Here is a 17,485-nt window from a genome sequence, read left to right as displayed (position 1 = left end):
TGCCACGAGGCACTGCATTGCTTTTGGAAAGCTAATCTGTCCCTAAGCAATGCAAAAGCTTTTTTTTTTTAAATACCGCCCTTCCCTTCCTATTGAATTCTATAGAAAATTATCCTAATAGCACTGAAAGCAATATTAATGGCTTTCCAATTAGAATATCTAGATAGTTTGTTTATTTTATCGGTGCTCCATGGCGGAAAATCGAAGGTTGCTTTGAATCTCACTTCATGCCTTTCATCAGCGAGCTCTTTTGTCATGAGCAGACACTCCATGAAATACAGATAAAGCAATTCAAAAGAAATATTTTGCCCAAGAAGGCTGAGAAGACTGCCTCCTCTCTCGGAGTTCCCTTTAGGGAAAAATTTTCATTTGCTGATTGAAAGAGAAAATTGGCCTATAAAAGGAGCCGGGGGGATGGGCATGGTTTTTGTCCTGGTCTTCAAGCACTCTTAGTTCAGCAATCCACAGAGTGGAAGTGCTTAAAAGGGAAAAGCACTTGTGTGCTTGGATGGAAGGGTTAAAAACTGTCTGTGGGAGAGAAGAGGAAAACTGAAAGGGTGAGAGAATACATCATAACATTCTGTTTTTACAACTTGTCCTGTATAGCTTATTGACATTTTAAAAGTTGGTGAAAGGTTTTGATGACATATGAAAAATTAATAGATGTGTTTTAATCAAGTTTGTTATATATGGAATCAATCAATTTAGGATGAGAGGTAGCAACCTTAAGATGTGCCAGGGGATGTTCAGGTTGAGTATTAGGAACAATTTCTTCTCTGAAAGAGTGGTTGGACATTGAAACAGGCTGCCCAGGGAGGTGGTGGGGTCACCATTCTTGGAGGTGTTCAAGAGCCATGGAGATGTGGTCTGAGGGACATGGTCATGGGAATGGGCTGGAGTTGGTCTTGGTGATCTTAGACGTCTTTTCCAACCTTAATGATTCTATTATTCTAATTTTTCAGGTTTGTATAGTCCCACATAGCCCTAAGTATCTAATTCATTGATATTTAATTCCTCTAGCTATTTATTATATCTATTAATTATCAGGTACCTTTTAAAAGCTATAAATTGAAAAGTAAATAGGACATGCAGAAGTACCTGGTGGCTGCACCCTGTGCCTGCCAGCTGTTGCTTTTCCACACTTTTCATAGCAGGATCATTCCTGATTACCGTATGTCAATTTTGGAATCCCATTTTCATGGTCATAAATACAAGGATTGAGTAAACATAGCGACCCACCTGTCAGTCATTTGTAGTGTTTGGGCTCCAGATTTCCATTGATAGAGTTGTTTGTACAGGGATATCTCCCAAGACCTGCCAACCACAGTCTTCTGGAATTTTATCTCTGGATTAAATTTAAACAAATGCTTTCATTCCGTCTCTGCCAGCCCCTGAATACTTGAAATTATCTCAGGCTTGGCTCTAAACATGTGGGTTTCATCCCCCTGTCTGCTCTGTGCAGTCCTTATCTCATTACTCAGTTCTTGCTTTGACTGACACTTGGAAACTGCAGTATGCTGAATGCATTGTCCAGCATGGCACAAAACATACCCAGCAGCTGCATTTCTGTAACTAGAAGGGCTCTGCATGACAACAAATTTCAGCTGGACTGCTGAGATCCAAGTGGACCAAAATCATGCTGTCCTGTGTGCCTCTACCAGTGGTCCTTTGAGGAGATCAGTGGGTGAGGGATGTTTCTGAAGATGAGCTTTTAGGGCTGTGGTTGGTGACACTGCACATAGCAGAGGGATTGAAACTAGATGATCATTGTGGTCCTTTTCAATCTAGGTCATTCTATGATTCTGTGACTGTTGAAGTGGGCATAAGCTAAGTTTAAAAAGGTACTGTGAAAAGGTGAGTCAAAGGAGGTATTTTCATAGAATCATGGAATTGTTAAGGTTGGGAAAGACCATGAAGATCACCAAGACCAACCCCAACCAATTCCCACCATGCCCACTGACCACGTCCCTCAGTGCCACATCTCCATGGCCCTTGAACACCTCCAGGGATGGTGACTCCACCACCTCCCTGGGCAGCCTGTGCCAGTGCACTGCCACTTGTTTAGAGAAGAAATTGTTCCTAATATCCAACTTAAGGTCATCTCCTCTCATCATATCGCTGTTACCTGGGAATAGAGCCCAACCCCTCTCACTACAACCTCCTTTCAGGCAGTTCTAGAGAACAATGAGGACTCCTTTTCCCCAGGCTGAACCCATTCCCTCGGCTGCTCCCCATAAGAATCTTGCTCCAGACCCTTCATAGCTTTGTTGCTCTTCTCTGGACACACTCTAGAGCCTATTTTGCTTTGTCTAGGAAGAAAAAGCCTACTTTGTACAACATTTTGCCTTGAGAATACATACATGTGTTTGCATGCGTGTGCACAAATGTGCAAGAGATGAGGAGCTGACACTATTGCACATCCCCCAAAACATCCCCTCTGTGGGTGCACCCCTCCATTTCTTGGTGAAAAGTGACACATACCAACCTGGTGTTGATTCTTGTCCTGACGTGAATGGTTCTGGAGGTATACCACCAGCCTCCTCCTTGTCTGGTTCCTCTCCCAGAGGGAGATAAGTAGATCATTAACCCGATTTGGTGGAAAATAGATAGAAGAGGCAAAGAAGTGGTTTCTTGCTGGAATGGGGAGCAAATTGAACATGAAATTGCAGGGAATTGATTGTGGGAATTGCACCTACAATTCAGGCTACCGAAGGAATCCTGCTTAGTGCTTCGTGCCTAATGTAGGCACGCCGACTGCAGGCAGAGTTCCCAGTGGGATCTGTAGCTCTTATAAAACCTGTGCTAATGAAACGTTTGGAAGACCTTCACATAAAAACCAAGCTGACATTTCCTGAAACTCTTACATGTCACACATGCAGCTGCAGTAAAAGCAGTTCTCCTCAACACCTTGTTACTCAGCGCTCAGAGTTCTGAGGTCTGCATTTTTTTTTTTTTAATTAAAGCGATTTTGATTCTTTTGCCAATTTGAGGATTTTTTCAGGAAACATGAATTTTAGGCCAAAAAGGTTTATTTAAAAATAAAAAAATAATAAAAAAAGGAACAGATAGACAATCTCGTGTTTATTGCTACTGCAAACAGAATGAAGCAACATTCATTTTTCAGACCTAACGCTAATGGAGGCACTTTGTTGCTTTTAATGAGTTTAATAGGAAATGTGTGATTGTGCATTTTCCTGAACAGGAATGATTTTCTGAACTGAATTCAAAGGGATGTTCCAGGGTGAAATCCAATGAAATTGATCATACCTGCCCTACCTGCCTAATGCACCTAATCCATCCATCTTTAAGGTGAAGCAGTGTGCTTCGCTAATTGTAAACCTTGCTTATTTTTACTCTAAATTACACTAGGGTTTAAAATGAACTCTGAATTTGATTTATCAGCATCTATGCTGTTAATTCAGCAATGAAGTCATGGTGTTCTGAGACTAAATATTAGCACTAATGAGAAAACATAGCTTCCGTATTTTGTCACTCTGAGTTTCTGCTATGTATGGACAACTTCTGAACTTGGATGTAATTTAATCGTGTAATCACTAAGTGGGCAAGTGTGTGCTCATAATTCAGTTTACCTGAATCCAAATGACCTCCCTCCCACCACAGACTTCTTCCAGAAGGCTGTGTTGGGTTTATCAGTCCTTCCTCGCATTGCGTGTCTGCCCGCTGGTTGATAGTCCTGGTGCTATGAGTCATTTAGACATCCATGGCCATCCTTGTTTCCCAAGAAAGATATCTCTTCCCTGCAGGGTAACAAATGGTTGGAGATCCTTCTTCAAAGCCCAGCTGAAAGAAAAAACACATAATATTTCCAACCTGAGATAGATCTGTTCAGAAAACTCGTGTTTTCAAAATGTGATTTAACAGTTTACCAGGAAATTATTTCAACCTGGGACCGCTGGTGATTAGATCTTGCTGAACTGCAAGTGATGCTGTGCGAGACAGAGCGTTAATCTTTGATCCTCAACTTGTCTTCACTGCAGTAAGTCTGCTGCTGTGCACCAAGAAAATACCTGAACACGAAGAATTGGGTGCTCTGTTCAGCTCTGCATTGCTTGATAGAGAGGTATTCAAGCTTTGAACCCATAGCAGGGCTGAATTTTGGGTAGCCTGAAGCCTTAGTTATTAGGCAGTGCAAGCGATTAAGGATGAATGATGATGCATGCTATGAAAGGAAATAGAGACATAAAAGCAGTTTAGATATACAGTCACTTAATATTAATTGGGGGCCCAATCTGATATTCCTTCAAGCCCCTCAAGTTCAGTGGCCAAGGTTTCATCTTATTCATGTACACTTCATGTTGCAGAATAAGGATTTTTATTGATGTTGTGTTAAAAATCTAAGTACTAATGGCTGCATCTCTATGAAACTGAATTTGAAGCTTAACTGTTATCATTGAAAAAATTTGTAATTTGAATTTTCTTGTGCTTTACCCCTCCGAAGTTTAGAGAGTAAGTTAATTAATGTAGGTAAAGCTGCTGATGCAAATCAGTGCAGTATTTAAAACAAAACAAAAAATCACAAATTGTGTTGAAATGTGGGTACATGCATTTGCATGTTGGAATGACTTAGGTGTCAAAGGCAAACTGGACAGAGAATGTAGAGAAATACATTTTGAATTAATTTCATCAAATTTCTGGTAAACTCAAGCTAGTACAGCAGGTTTTGTAGAGAGTTATTATTTGGCAGCAGTGCTGTTGAGCTCTTAACCTCTCCAATGTCAATTCATTAGAAAGATTTACATTTCAAAATTTCCACTACTAAATCTTTTATCTTACTCCTGTAGCTGGGGGTTTATGTAAATTTTGCTTGCAATAGTATGTTTGTTTGAAGTGAGTGACTGCTAAGATGCAATGTTTATTACATTCAGTGTGAAGATCTACAGAGCTGCAGTCTTCAGAAGTTAATGCTAGCTAACTAATCCAGTCCATTAGCTAAAACCCCTCACTAAACAATTGAAGTGCTTATAATGCTTGTTGCTTGATAGACTCAGTGCTTTCTTGCAAGACAAGGTTCATTCACTCATTAACTTAATCAACTGGATAGACACTATGCTCCTTTATGGTAAGGCAGTAGCACAGATGAAGGCCATCCTCCTTGGTGCCGTACACCAAGCACATCCATCACGTACACATTAATGACTTTGGAAGGCATTCTCTTGCTAACCATAGAATCACAGAATCATTGGGTTGCAAGGGACCCTAAGGCCCACCCAGTAGTTCAAATCCCTGCCATGGGCAGGGACACCTCAACTGGACCAACTTGACAAGAGCCCCATCCAGCCTGGCCCTGTGCACATCCAAGGAGGGAGCATAGCCATTAATTTATGTTTCTCCTGGCAGCAAGAAGTTTAAATCCTTTAAGTGCTAGGCAATGTCATTTTTAGAAGAGAGAATAGAAATGATTCATAGAATACTGTGGACAGGTACGTGCTTCATTCCCTTACTCTCAGTTTCTCACCTGTGAAAACTGTGTCTTCCATGAAAGAGGCCTTAAGATAGTGATTGGCAGAATCCCAGAGCCTGTAGCTATTTGTTAGGGTATTTATTAGCCTGTTTGGTGTTTTTTATTCTGTTTCTTTGTTTGCCTCCTGGAGGCCATAGCAGCTGAAAGGCCCCAGCTCAGGTGAAAGCTGCATTGCTTCAGTCCCTACACAAACATCCCTTGCTCAAAGACCTCCAGTCCCAAGGGCAGAAGGGGCAGGACATAATCTTCTCATTTTCCAGCTCATAAAATGACTTGTCGAAGGTCACTTCTCTTGGCATCCAAGGAACTAGTTCTGTAGCAATAATGAAACAGAGTAAAAGTCGCTTTAGAACCTGGAGAAAAATATTTCTAAAATTAATTTACAGCAACTCAGCTCCTTTTAAGTATGCTTTTTCTTTTTTTAATAATTGAACAAAAAATATAATAGCTTTGTGAATGATGGCCTCCATATTTTCATTTCAGAGATACTGAAAATGGGGGAAGTTCTTCACAGAGAGAGTGGGGAGGTGCTGGAACAGGCTGTCCAGTTAGGTTGTGGACACCTCATCCCTGGTAGCGTTCAAAGCCAGGCTGGATGGGGCCCTGGGCAGCCTGGTCTAGTTTTAAATGGGGAGGTTGGCAGCCCTGCTTGTGGCAGGGGGATTGGAGCTTGATGGTCCTTGAAGTCCCTTCCAACCCAAACCATTTTATGATTCTATTGTACAGTTCCAGAGAGGGAAAGGAGGCTTGGTTCTGCAGTCAACAGTCCTGTTTGTCTTTCCATTTGACATGGGAATTTCTGTGCTGATCTGTTCCTGTGGTTACCACCACATTCTAGAGGAATCACAAAAAAACAACTTGTGGGGGCCTGTTGGCATTTCTTCATTTGGTATTCCCTGGAGGTACCTCAAGGATAATGCCTCTTCCAGGATTTAGTTGTGGTTTTCTTTTAACTTCTCTTGTTGGGAATCTAGGTCCCAGGAGAGTTGAGGAGCAGCAAAAGGGCCATGTCTGAGAACAGGGGGTGCCCATCCATTGTTGGGCCCCGTTATTCTTTGTATGTTTTCTCCAAATGAACACGTAGCTCCTTAGCTCATGGGTTGCTCAATACACCTATTTGTTTTTTACACTTTTAAAGACCTTTTACCTTCCCTGTGCTTATGTGTCCCTTATTAATGTAATGTCAGCCCTCCGCAAACCTGGCTTTTTTAAGTGGGGAAAACAAAAAACAAAAAAAACAACAAAAACAATTGAGTGGTTCTCTACAGCTGTTGAGACAGAGCTGAAAGGGAAACATGTTTATCCACCACCCAGGGGTGCCGTTGGGATCCCAATTCCATTTGACTCCCATTTGGAGAAGGGAAGAAAACAAGCAAAGAGTGCTGCTTGCATGACTCGGGTGGTTAATGTACTGTGCATTATTGCTGTAAAGCCAGGACCTCAATCTCTCAGCTCTCCCAAACACAAACAGTCCTTGGCTTTTATAGAATCATAAAGAGCTGCCTTAAAGGCTGAGGACAAATTCAAGCCCTGATAGGAATTGGCACAGATACTGCTGTATCTGAAGGGAGTTGGAGTTTCTTGCACTGTGGCTGAAGGTGATCCACAAGTGAATACAGTTGTCCCATCAAATTCTGCTGAGCAGCCTGTCTGCTATATTCCTGCCTTTGTGCTGTCATGTAAAATGACGTTTTCAGCTGAGCTTCAGGTAGCAGAAGAGTTTTGGAAGCTCTCCAGCGTTCTGCAGAGGGACCAGGGGAGGGTTCGAGCTGCTTCTCAGATCCAAATGCAACAGGAACTCTGGCCCTGCAAGCCTTACAATTGCTCCTAATGCCTTTGCTTTTTTCATAATGATTGGAGCAGTGTGCACCATGCAATGGAAATTTGTGATGAATTAGCTCTGTAGTGTTCACTTAAAGTTCGGCATGGAAAATAAGGAGGCATTGCTTATGAGATTGAATTCTGTGTAGGATTTCTCCAGCTATAATGAGCACACGTTTGCTAGGTGTGTTAGAATAGACTCTTGCCTCTGTCTCCTGCAGCGTGATTTTTTCCTAAAAGCTTATTTCTTTCTACTTGAAAAGCTCGTCTCTTGTAGCTGATAAAATTATCTGCAAAGATTTGTATCTGAGGTTGTGCCATAAATCGTATTTACCTGTAGGATTAACATTTGCAAACATAGGACGTCTATCTACAAAAAGAAAGGAAAGGAGGAGATGTGTGTGGGGTGGGGGATTGGCCATTTTTCTATTTACATTAAAAAAAAGGGGGGATTCAGATAGATCTTGCAGGCATTTTGAATATATTTTTGCATTCTTACGAGGTGTGGATCTGCTCAGCTCCAGCGAGCATCATTAAGGCTCTTGGTGAGGCTGTAAGATACAGAACCCATGAAATCATCTCGAAAGCAGTTTAGTCCTAGGAGGAGTAAACACGTGTCCAGCTGTGCTGGGAGCTGCATGAGCTGGCAGCTGAGATTTCCTGTCCTTTGACATGCTCAGGCTGGGCTGCCTTCTGTAGAAATGCTCAGCTGCTTTTGAGGCACTGGAAGAGGGCCTGTTTGTTTGTTTGTTTGTTTGTTTTAAAAAGGTTTGTCTTACCAGCAGCTTCCTTCACAGCCAGATTCTGCAAGCAAGGTCAGAATTCAGTATGCAAGACAGGACAGGCTGAGATCTGCCCCTAGACATAGTCATCTCCATGGACCTAAGCTCCTAACCTCAACACGGTGGGAAGAGATGAACCCACATGCACTATACATATAGATAGATAGTTAGATAGATATTAACTCTCAGCCCGAGTTAAGGCTCACTCAGTTTGAGTAGTCCCATTGCAGGGGACTGGATGAATCAGGAGCTGTCTTCCTGCAGGAGCTGAATGCTGAGCACCCAGCACATTAGAGCTGCATTGGGATAATTGCTAAACAAACATGGCAAAGCACACTGGGATAATTGCTAAACAAATATGGCAAAGCACATCATTCATATTTCTCTTTTTTTCGATCTGTTTGGGTCCCTTGCAGGTCCCTCACCACATGAAGACTTTACCCTACTACAGCTACGACCAACCAGTGATCAGCTACTGCCAAGCCCACAAACCCCTCCACGTCAACAAGGGCTACGACAGCATGGCCCGGGAGCAGCCAGAGCCCACCAACCTGGAACTCAGTCGGGACCACAGCTTCATAGCCACAATCGCACGCTCAGCGGCTCCGGCCATCTACATTGAGAGAATACCAAACTAGGGCCGGAGGCAGCGGGGAGCTCTTCCGAAGGACCTTTCAGCTCAGAAGAGAGCAGGGCCAGGAGCTAAAATCCACCATTCCACTTCGAGATGTTCCAACACAGACCACGGGAAGGGGATAAAGCAGACCCCGCAGACTGGAAATGCTGTCTTGCAGTACACACTGAGAACTTCAGGATTTTCTTTGCTTTAAACTTTCAAACAAATTCCTCAATGTAAATATTAAAGAGAGATTGTTGAGTTCTTATTAAAAAAAAAAAATAGATTTCACTCTAGCTACATAAAGGGATGGATTAAGAGTTTTGTTTGTATATTTGATTTTTCTACATTGCACGGTTCCAGGGAAGGAGAACCACAGGTAAAAAATAAAAGGGTGGGGAGGGCAAGGGCTGGGGTGGGATGGGTCAGCCATGATTCCTTATTGAGTGTTTATTACTCTTCAAAGATTTGTTTAATATTTTTGGTTCTTTTTCAACGGAGCAAAAGATAGATTTATATTTTCTTTCTTTTTTTTTTTCCTTTTCTTTTTTTATTTTTATTTTTTATTACTATTTTTTTAAGTGGTCGAGCTCTAATATTTCAAACTTCAGACATGGGCATTACAGCTTATGTTGAACCAAAAGGACACTGGCAATGGATGCAGCAGAAACAAAGAAACTTGGGTGCATGTACATTTAAGAGACAGGCTGTACACTATGGAGGGTGCTTTTGATTTTTACTATCATCATTGTGCTTCATTGTTGACACTATAATTACTTCTGGGTCTCTAAAAAAAAAGGGGGGGAAACATGCAGTGGTGTATCGACTCTCATATTCTCATATTTACAGTCCAGCTGTGCTGTAAGCAAAATTAATGGACATTTGGGAACCAAAATGGAAAAGATGTGCTTGAAATGGATCAGAAGGAAAATCTTTTAAAGCAGAGTGTTTTGGTGAAACTCACTGGCTGACACAATTTCTAAAACACAGGAGAATGTGTAACATTGGGGTTTTTTTTGTTTTGTTTTGTTTTGTTTTGTTTTTTTAAATTAATTATCCTGATCAGTTAGTTTTTGTGTAGTTTTTATCAATAAAATGACAACAACAAAAAGTGGTGGAAAAAAAAATAAACATATTATTTTGTGGTTGGGACACCACAGCCAAGCTACTGTTTGAATGATTTCTCTGGATGTGTTACACAGGGATTCGGTGGACAGAGGGAACAAAACTTTGTCCTATTTCACCTTCTTGGAGCTAAAGGAATTGGGTGAAGTTTGGAAAAGTTGTTCCTCCCTAAGAGTACGTTTAGGGATGATGCTGGGGGAGGGAAGAATGGAGAAGGAGAAGCCTTCTGGCTTTCCTAAATATTTTGTCTCTGTGATGAAGCTAGATCGGTTCAGATTAGAAGGTAAGGTATATGTTTTTTAATTGACTGGTGAATAACACAGCAGTGGATATTTATTTAATTAATACTTATCACTTGGCCACAAGGTCAGGATTCAATGCATGAGTCTCTGTAAGTGCTCATTCTTGTATCATGTGTACAACTTCATATTGTCTTCTGCATTTCTCCCCTGAAAAACATATTTTTCCTCTGAAAGGAAAGGAAGAATGTGTGTGGATGTATGCATTCTGTACCCTAGGCTGGTAGGAAAACGTGGACCTGCAAAGTCAACTGGATGCATCGAAGGTAATGTATTTAGAATTAAGTGCTAGGCAGGAAATGAAAAGAAAATGGAGCAGAAGACGAGGTGATGAGTTTACAGCCAGCTCTATTAGACATCTCAATATCTGTCAGATTTAGCATTCCTACAGACAGAGGGAAAAGGTTGCCTGAAACACTGGGCTGCTTCAAATTGAGTTTAAGATATTGACCCACAGCCTATTACACCAAAAATGGAAGCTCCCTCTTTCTTCCATTGATTCCTGTGGGCTCTGGATCAGCAGTGGAATACATTTCAATAGGCATCAAAATGTGGTGACATTCCCATGGTCCTAAAAGGTGATAATGGCAGTGTTTGTATTATAGGGTTCACTACTGTGTGCATGACTTCCTGGATGAATCCACGCCGTTCTGCCTGAAAATGTTGCTGGTTTTGTGCTGTTTGAACCCTGGTGCCAGTCTGGGCAAGAAGCATTCTTAGTGTTCTTGATGATTAAGGAGGTAATGTTCCATGAATGTTTTGAGGGCATATAGTTGTGCCTTACCTGCCTGCATGAAGAGACAAGTATTCACATGGTGGATTGCTTTAGATCGAATCATGATGTCAATGCAGCATGTACCAAGCTACCTGAAGCACTGTTAATTAGCTGGTCGCAGCAATCAGACCAAAAGGGCTCTATACAAACCTCTCTGGGACTCTGGATGTAGCAGAAATTAAATCTCACACTGCCGTGGCTGCTATTAGAGCCAAAGAAATGTGATAAAACCCATTTTTGGGAAAAAAAGAAAAAAAAAAAAAGTCCAAAGTGTAATATGTCCAGCTCCAGCCTTTTGTTATGAGTTTCACATTTGTCTTTTGTTTTTCAAGAGTTGGCTCATGGAATCGTGATTGTATTATAACTTCACTTAAAAGCTGCTTGGGTTCCTCATAGGGAAGGTCTTACCCTCCTCTTCAGGCGGTTTTGAGGGAGGATGGAGCATCTCCCCAGATGCCAGGTAAGGCCCAAGAAAAACTCTGTGCTGTGTCCCTAAAGATCCCTCCCCTAGCAAGCAGAAAACAGGCATACTGGAGAGAACTCATTACTGAGTGTTTGCTAATGATGGCATCTTTATAGTCATGCTGGGCCTGAGCACTGATGTCACGGAGCTCCTCAGGACAGCTGCTTGTGGTTGTGCAGTCTCCAGGCAAGCTGGATGAAAATCAGCCTGACCTTCAGCCCAGTGTTGTTGAACTCTGTGCTTCGCGAAAGACAAAAACTGATGCAACCAAATAACAGCTTCTGGGAGGTGTTGGGAGAAATTGACTGCTACCTGGCTCTCCAGCTCATAATTGCCTTGCAAATGTCAGCAGGGCACTGAAATTACACTGCACTGATAATGTGATGGGTAGGAGCTGCACCCAAGGAACGTGAGCCCGTGAAAGCAAGTTTCTGTTTGGATTTATTGCTAAGGCTGGCATTGTTTAGCCCTCAGATTTGGAAACATTTTGGAATATGCTGCCCCTTTCCCGTAGTGAACTGGAAACCTTCTGAAGATTGATAAACACAATTTTGTCTTGACTCCCTATTGGGAAAAGTCCCTGAAGGAATTTGCCATATTGTACATGGGAAAACTTGTGCTTTTACAGATGTCTTAAAGCAGCACGGTGATACAGCAGCACAGTCTGCTGTATTATGTTATAGTGAAAGGAATTAATTTTTAGGAGGTCTCAGCAACTGGGCTCCTTTAAATGTCTGTAGTCACTTTTTTAAACCTAGCCAGACGAAAAGGGGTTTGATAAGGCTTCGGTCCATCAAGCCTCAACCTTGCTTTAAAGACAAACAAATTACCTGTCTGATGTAATTACCCACACACAAGCCTCTGAATGGCTCCCACATAACATTAATAGCAACAAAGAATTATCTGACAGAACTTTTACAGTTTGGACTTCATAGAGGAGAGATTTTGTATTCCCCACTCCCCAGAAATAGAGATTTCCAGAACACATGTTGTGTTCCCTGCTGCCCCAGCAGCAAATGTTCCTCCCGCTTTCCATAGGATTCTGCTCCTGAGCAGAAATACAAGATGTACTTATCCTTATAACTGTAATCAACAGTGGAAAATGAGAGTAAACTAGCCATAAAGCAGCCATAGGGTAAACGTGATACTGAGGGGCATGGTTCAGTGGGCATGGTGGTGAAGGGTTGATGGTTGGACTTGATCATCGTAGGAGATCTTTTCCAACAGTAATGATTCTATGATTCATTTATTTAAAAATCCACCTAACTTCATGCACATGGGAGAGTTAAACAGAAAAAAACAGAGAGGAGGTGAAATAAAGAAATCCATCAACACAGCAGTTCTTTGGCCAAGGTCTGGGGCCATTGGTGGAGGAGCAAAAGCAAAAAATCCCTCATTTTCTTCCAGAGCAGTTATTTCACTGGTACTTAATGCCCATTATTTGCTTTGATGCTCTGGTGACTGGCATTTTGGTAATATATGGGCAGGTTAAAGTAAATTCATCTACAGAAGAGAGTTATATTGGTCATTACTGGAGTCAGGGGATGCATTACACCTTTGTCATTACTGTGCTAAGTCGTATTGTAGTGATACAAAAATAAAATTACATGTGAAGCAGGCAGATCCCAGCTTCTTTTTACACAGTGTTGATGCCAAGCAGCTCCCAGTGCAAACTCAGCACTTTTAAGGTCTTCAGCAATCTGCAAGCAACATTCTTGTTTGTTTGTACTGCACGATTGAGCTACAGGTAAGACAAGCTTTCCAAAGTAGGTACAAAAAAAGCTATTAAATGCATTCTTGCTTTTCTAATTTTTATATTTTTTTTCCCCTCTAGGAGGTATCCAAAGTTGGCAGAAAAGGAAGAGAAGTCACTCCAAGCTCAGTAGTAGCCGAAACATTGCACATCTGCAAGGCAGCCTTGAGTAACTGAGGAGCTGCTGCCTCCCCCGGAGGCAGGAGGCAGATGATGCAGGTAATAGATCTTATTCCTGTTGCTTTGCTGTGGACACAACTGGCCTTGGGGAAGCAATGGCTTTTCAGACAGCTCATTGCATCAGTGGCTGCAGAGCTCTGGAAGCCCTGCTGTCTCAGCTATGCTTCTCGCTCTCTATTACTTTGCCATATGACCTTGGGAATACCAATTTACTCTTATTCTCTTCCTTGCTGCTAGCATGTCTCATGCCTACCATTCTGCACCAGCACGGTCACGTCCTCTGTGACTTCTGGTGCAACAGAAATGGAAATAAGTGAAAAAACCTGAAAATCCCTATCTTGCCCCTTTCCCTGCCACCCCCCAGTGTTATTTTGTGTATTTAAAAGGCAAGCAAAATCACTTTGATAACGCAATAAACTATGGTAGCTTGTGACTTTCAATCAGCGCTTCGGACTCCCCAGTGATCTGAAGCACTCTTATTTGCTAAAAGTGTGTTCTCAGAACAGCAGGAATTAGAGGATCTTGATAAGCTGATGAAGCAGGGAAAGAAAGCATTTTCTTCCAAAGTCATCCTGGGAGTTGGGGTTGGAAAAGAAGGCAGCTGTCAGATACAGTAGAGTTCGTGTTTTGCTGGGGAATAAAAAAGAAAGCATACCCCAATAGTCTGAAGCAGAATATATTATATATATTTCATTGGTATACATAATATATCATCATCCTGTGACTTGTGCTTATTTATTCATGCTGGATTTTCCAGGTAAAAGAGAACTTAACTGCATATGGACATTTTGTTGATTAAAAGGAAGAGGGCCAGGCAAGTTAAATCATAGAACAGTAGGAAAACATGAGTTGGAAAGGTCTGCTGGAGGTCATCCAGGCCAGCCTACTGCTAATGCAGGGCTGACTGCAGGGTTAAATCAGGTTGTACGCAGCATCCCTTTTTGGCTGCCTGGTACCTTGCTGAAGGATTTCCTGTGGTTTCATCAACCTGCTGGGGGAGCAATGGTGGCGTGCCTCCTGCAGGAGTGAAACAAGTCCAGCACAGTAACCCTTTCTGATCTTAGAGCCTTGGGATCTGTAATTTCCTCCAGGTAGGTGTATATGGGACATTTTTATGAATATGTCAGCCATGAGGTTTTACTGATTTTGGTATATTCCTCATGTTTTCCCTGAAGCTGGATAAGACGAAATGGGGAGGTGGACTAGATGACCTTTAAAGATCCTTTCCAACTCCAAGGATTCTGATTCTATGAAATAGGAATGTTTGGCAGTTGGTAGTGGGTTACAAAGAAGCATTGAGCAATGCCAGGGGGCTTTTTTCCTCCTAGACTCAGGCGGAGGAACTCGTAAACAGTAGATGGTGATGGGGAACTCCTGCAAAGCCTTGAAAAAGGCATGGCAGGAAGAGTGCCCCCACTTGTGTTTCATGTTGCAACACCCCAAGTGTGGGGCCAGATTTAAGTTTCTCACATTATGTAAAAGAATGTGCGAGAAATCATAGCTGATGATATGCAGCTTGTAATTTATAAATAGCATACTCAGTATTTGCAGTGTATTTATATCATATTATGTAAGATAAATTGTTGGCAAACATTCATAAAGTATTTATTGGACATGCCACTGTTTGTTCAATGATTTATAAATCAATGCTGTAAAGTGTGAAGTGGTGACAGTTTCAGATAAATTCTTTGCAAAATGTTTGCTGTGCATCAATAATTCTGATATTAATTACTATACAGTTTATCTGCAAGTGTTTTGGGAATGATATACCGTTTACTTTCTCACTAGTCCTGCTAGCAAGGGGCTTGGAGGTTGGTTCTGATCGATGCTAGAGCTGCTTCTTGTTCACATGTAGTTCAGTCAAGAACGAATGAATCTGTCCCCGTTCTGTGCATTGTTGTTAGAACCTATTGCAGCAGGGTTTGGGAACCAACAGCAAGTGGAAGTAGCTCGAGATGCTGAAACAGCATAGCCTGAGGGCCTTTGTCAGCAATTAGCTCCAGATTAGTGGCCCGCTTACAGCAGGAACCGTTCCAGTCTCCACTTCTGATGCAATCCCTCATGTTCTCCACATCAGAGGTGTTTTCCTCTTTTTGTCTTTCTTTTGTTATAAGTTTCAGTTTTCACAAAAGTTCACTCCTTAGGAACTTTGTTTAAGTGAGGCAATTTTTTTGCTGGTCTTTGAGACCTTAAGAAGTTGAAGTTTTCTGGCTTTCTCCACCCAGAAAAGAAATAATGGGAATTGTGGTAGAACAGGGATCCCCACTTTACCACATGGTCCTAACACCACAATGACTTCTCTGTCTCCTCTGCTCCCCTCATAAAGCATTCAGGGACTCCAAAGATCTGGAAACGCTCAGAGCAAAAGCACTGAGGTTTTGATAAAAGAGGTGCTAAACTATCTGAAGAAATGGGGTGCATTTAAGCTTCTGCCGTGTTATCTAGTGCACCTATGTAGCCTTGGAACAGTTCTGTAGAAGTAATGGATTATTAATACACTGGAAAAAAAGAAAGTTTGCAGCTACTCATTGCCTGGCAAAGAGTGTTCCCAATGATTAATAACACATTGCAGCAGCTGGAAGAGGAAGCACAGGTGAGGAGAGGGGCAGGTTGGTGTTAATGCTGGAATCCATTCACCTGAAGGCAGTCTCATGCTCCTGGCTCTGCTGGGAGCTTTGGTTGTTGCATTCTCTTGGGGTTTCTCTTTGGGGCTTTTTAACAGCAGATCCCAGCAACAAACCTGCATCCATACACAAAAAGAATAATTACATAGAGTACATAACTCTGAAAATGCACCAAAATAAGGTGGATTTAAGAACTGAAATCACACCTGTTGAAATGCAAATGCACAGCAGTTTATCTGTGCAAGTAAGCTTTGAAGTAGTACTTGAATTTCATTCTGGTCTGGTAGATCAGCATGCAGCCATCTTTTTTGCTTGAACTCAAAATGTGGTTGGTTTTAGAACTGCAGAGAATAAAGTAAGTTATGGATTGTGTGTAAATTAGCATCCATCCCTGTCTGCGTAGATCGTCCAGCCTTCTTAAGGTACAAGAAGCTTTTATGAAACAAGTATAGAATTTCAGATAGATGACCTCTTTGAGGTGGGAGAAGCATTTAGATAAGTGCTAATGCAGTAATGAAGATAGAAGAGATAACATATAATGTAGTGATCAACTGTTGTCAATGAGAAGATACTGAAGTATGTAGCTGCATGTATCGGTATGATGATAACTTTTGGCCACAATTAATTTCTATGTTTTATCCACTTTCAGTAATTTTTGGTGAGGCATTGCAGCACAATGAAGTGGCTCTGAGCAGAGACATCCTGATTGCTTTCTCTTTAGAAATTTCAAGTAGGATTTTGGTTGACTTTTAGAGAGCTATATTCACCTGGGTAAGGCTGGCTGGTTTGCCATCTGTTTTTGCCATCGATAATGTTAAAAAGTTATTGATATACTTTTTCAATTTTGAGTTCATGAGTCATTATCTTACATAAGTTATTTATCTTCAGCAAATATTTGTGTTCAGTTGACCGTGTTCAACCTTGTAGTTTTATTGAACACAATGATGCATCTTCAAAGTTTGACCATGTGCAAAGATAGCACAAATTTAAAATAATTACTTGTAGTTCATTTTATATATACAGAGAAAATGCATTGAAACAGGCTTAATCAAAGCCTTCTGAAATAGCTCCACAATTCAATGGAAAAAGAACAGAGATTTGCAAGGAAAAATTTATATAAAATCAAAACATTTCACTTATCTCCCATTTACAGCAGAAAATACTAATTGTTGACTGCATCTTATTAAGACCTCTGTAAACACTAATTGTTGACCTCATCTTACTAAGACCTCTTTAGCTTTTAGTGCTCTCACAGGTTATTTTTGAACCTTCTTAGTCCCTCTGCATCCTGTTCTTCCAGGAGTACTAGCTGGACTTCAGACGAGCCTTGCTCTACACGTTTGCCTCTTTTGACACTGTCAAGAACAGAGGAGTCTTGTGGTTGCAGGAGACATAAACAAGATCAAACACATCTATTTTCTTTGGCTTAAATCATAGGCAGCGTTATCTGGGCTCTGAACCTGGTTTGTATCCAAGTAATAATGGGAAGCAAGATGAAACATTTTTGTTTCCATTCCAGGCCTCTTAGCAGCAAATATTTCTTCATAGTAGGAATGTTGTCAGTG

General features: G+C 41.5%; 1 protein-coding gene across 6 annotated transcripts in view; it reads left to right on the top strand.

Annotated features, from left to right (window-relative positions):
- Positions 1-9,865, top strand: part of LRRTM4 (leucine rich repeat transmembrane neuronal 4) — a 316,311-nt gene extending 306,446 nt beyond the window's left edge. For 5 of the 6 annotated variants that reach the window (XM_085242830.1, XM_085242831.1, XM_085242829.1 and 2 more), the window contains one exon: positions 8,502-9,865. In XM_085242830.1, coding sequence (XP_085098956.1) covers positions 8,502-8,723 — 222 coding nt within the window. In that variant the 3' untranslated portion in view covers positions 8,724-9,865. The remainder of the gene's footprint in view (positions 1-8,501) is intronic. The other variant, XM_085242834.1, reaches the window with a different exon arrangement.
- The last annotated feature ends 7,620 nt before the right edge of the window (positions 9,866-17,485 follow it).

This window comes from Meleagris gallopavo, chromosome 24, assembly GCF_905368555.1.
Source record: "Meleagris gallopavo chromosome 24, MGAL_WU_HG_1.1, whole genome shotgun sequence".
Taxonomy (NCBI): domain Eukaryota; kingdom Metazoa; phylum Chordata; class Aves; order Galliformes; family Phasianidae; genus Meleagris; species Meleagris gallopavo.
This window is presented reverse-complemented; position numbering and strand designations above follow the sequence as displayed.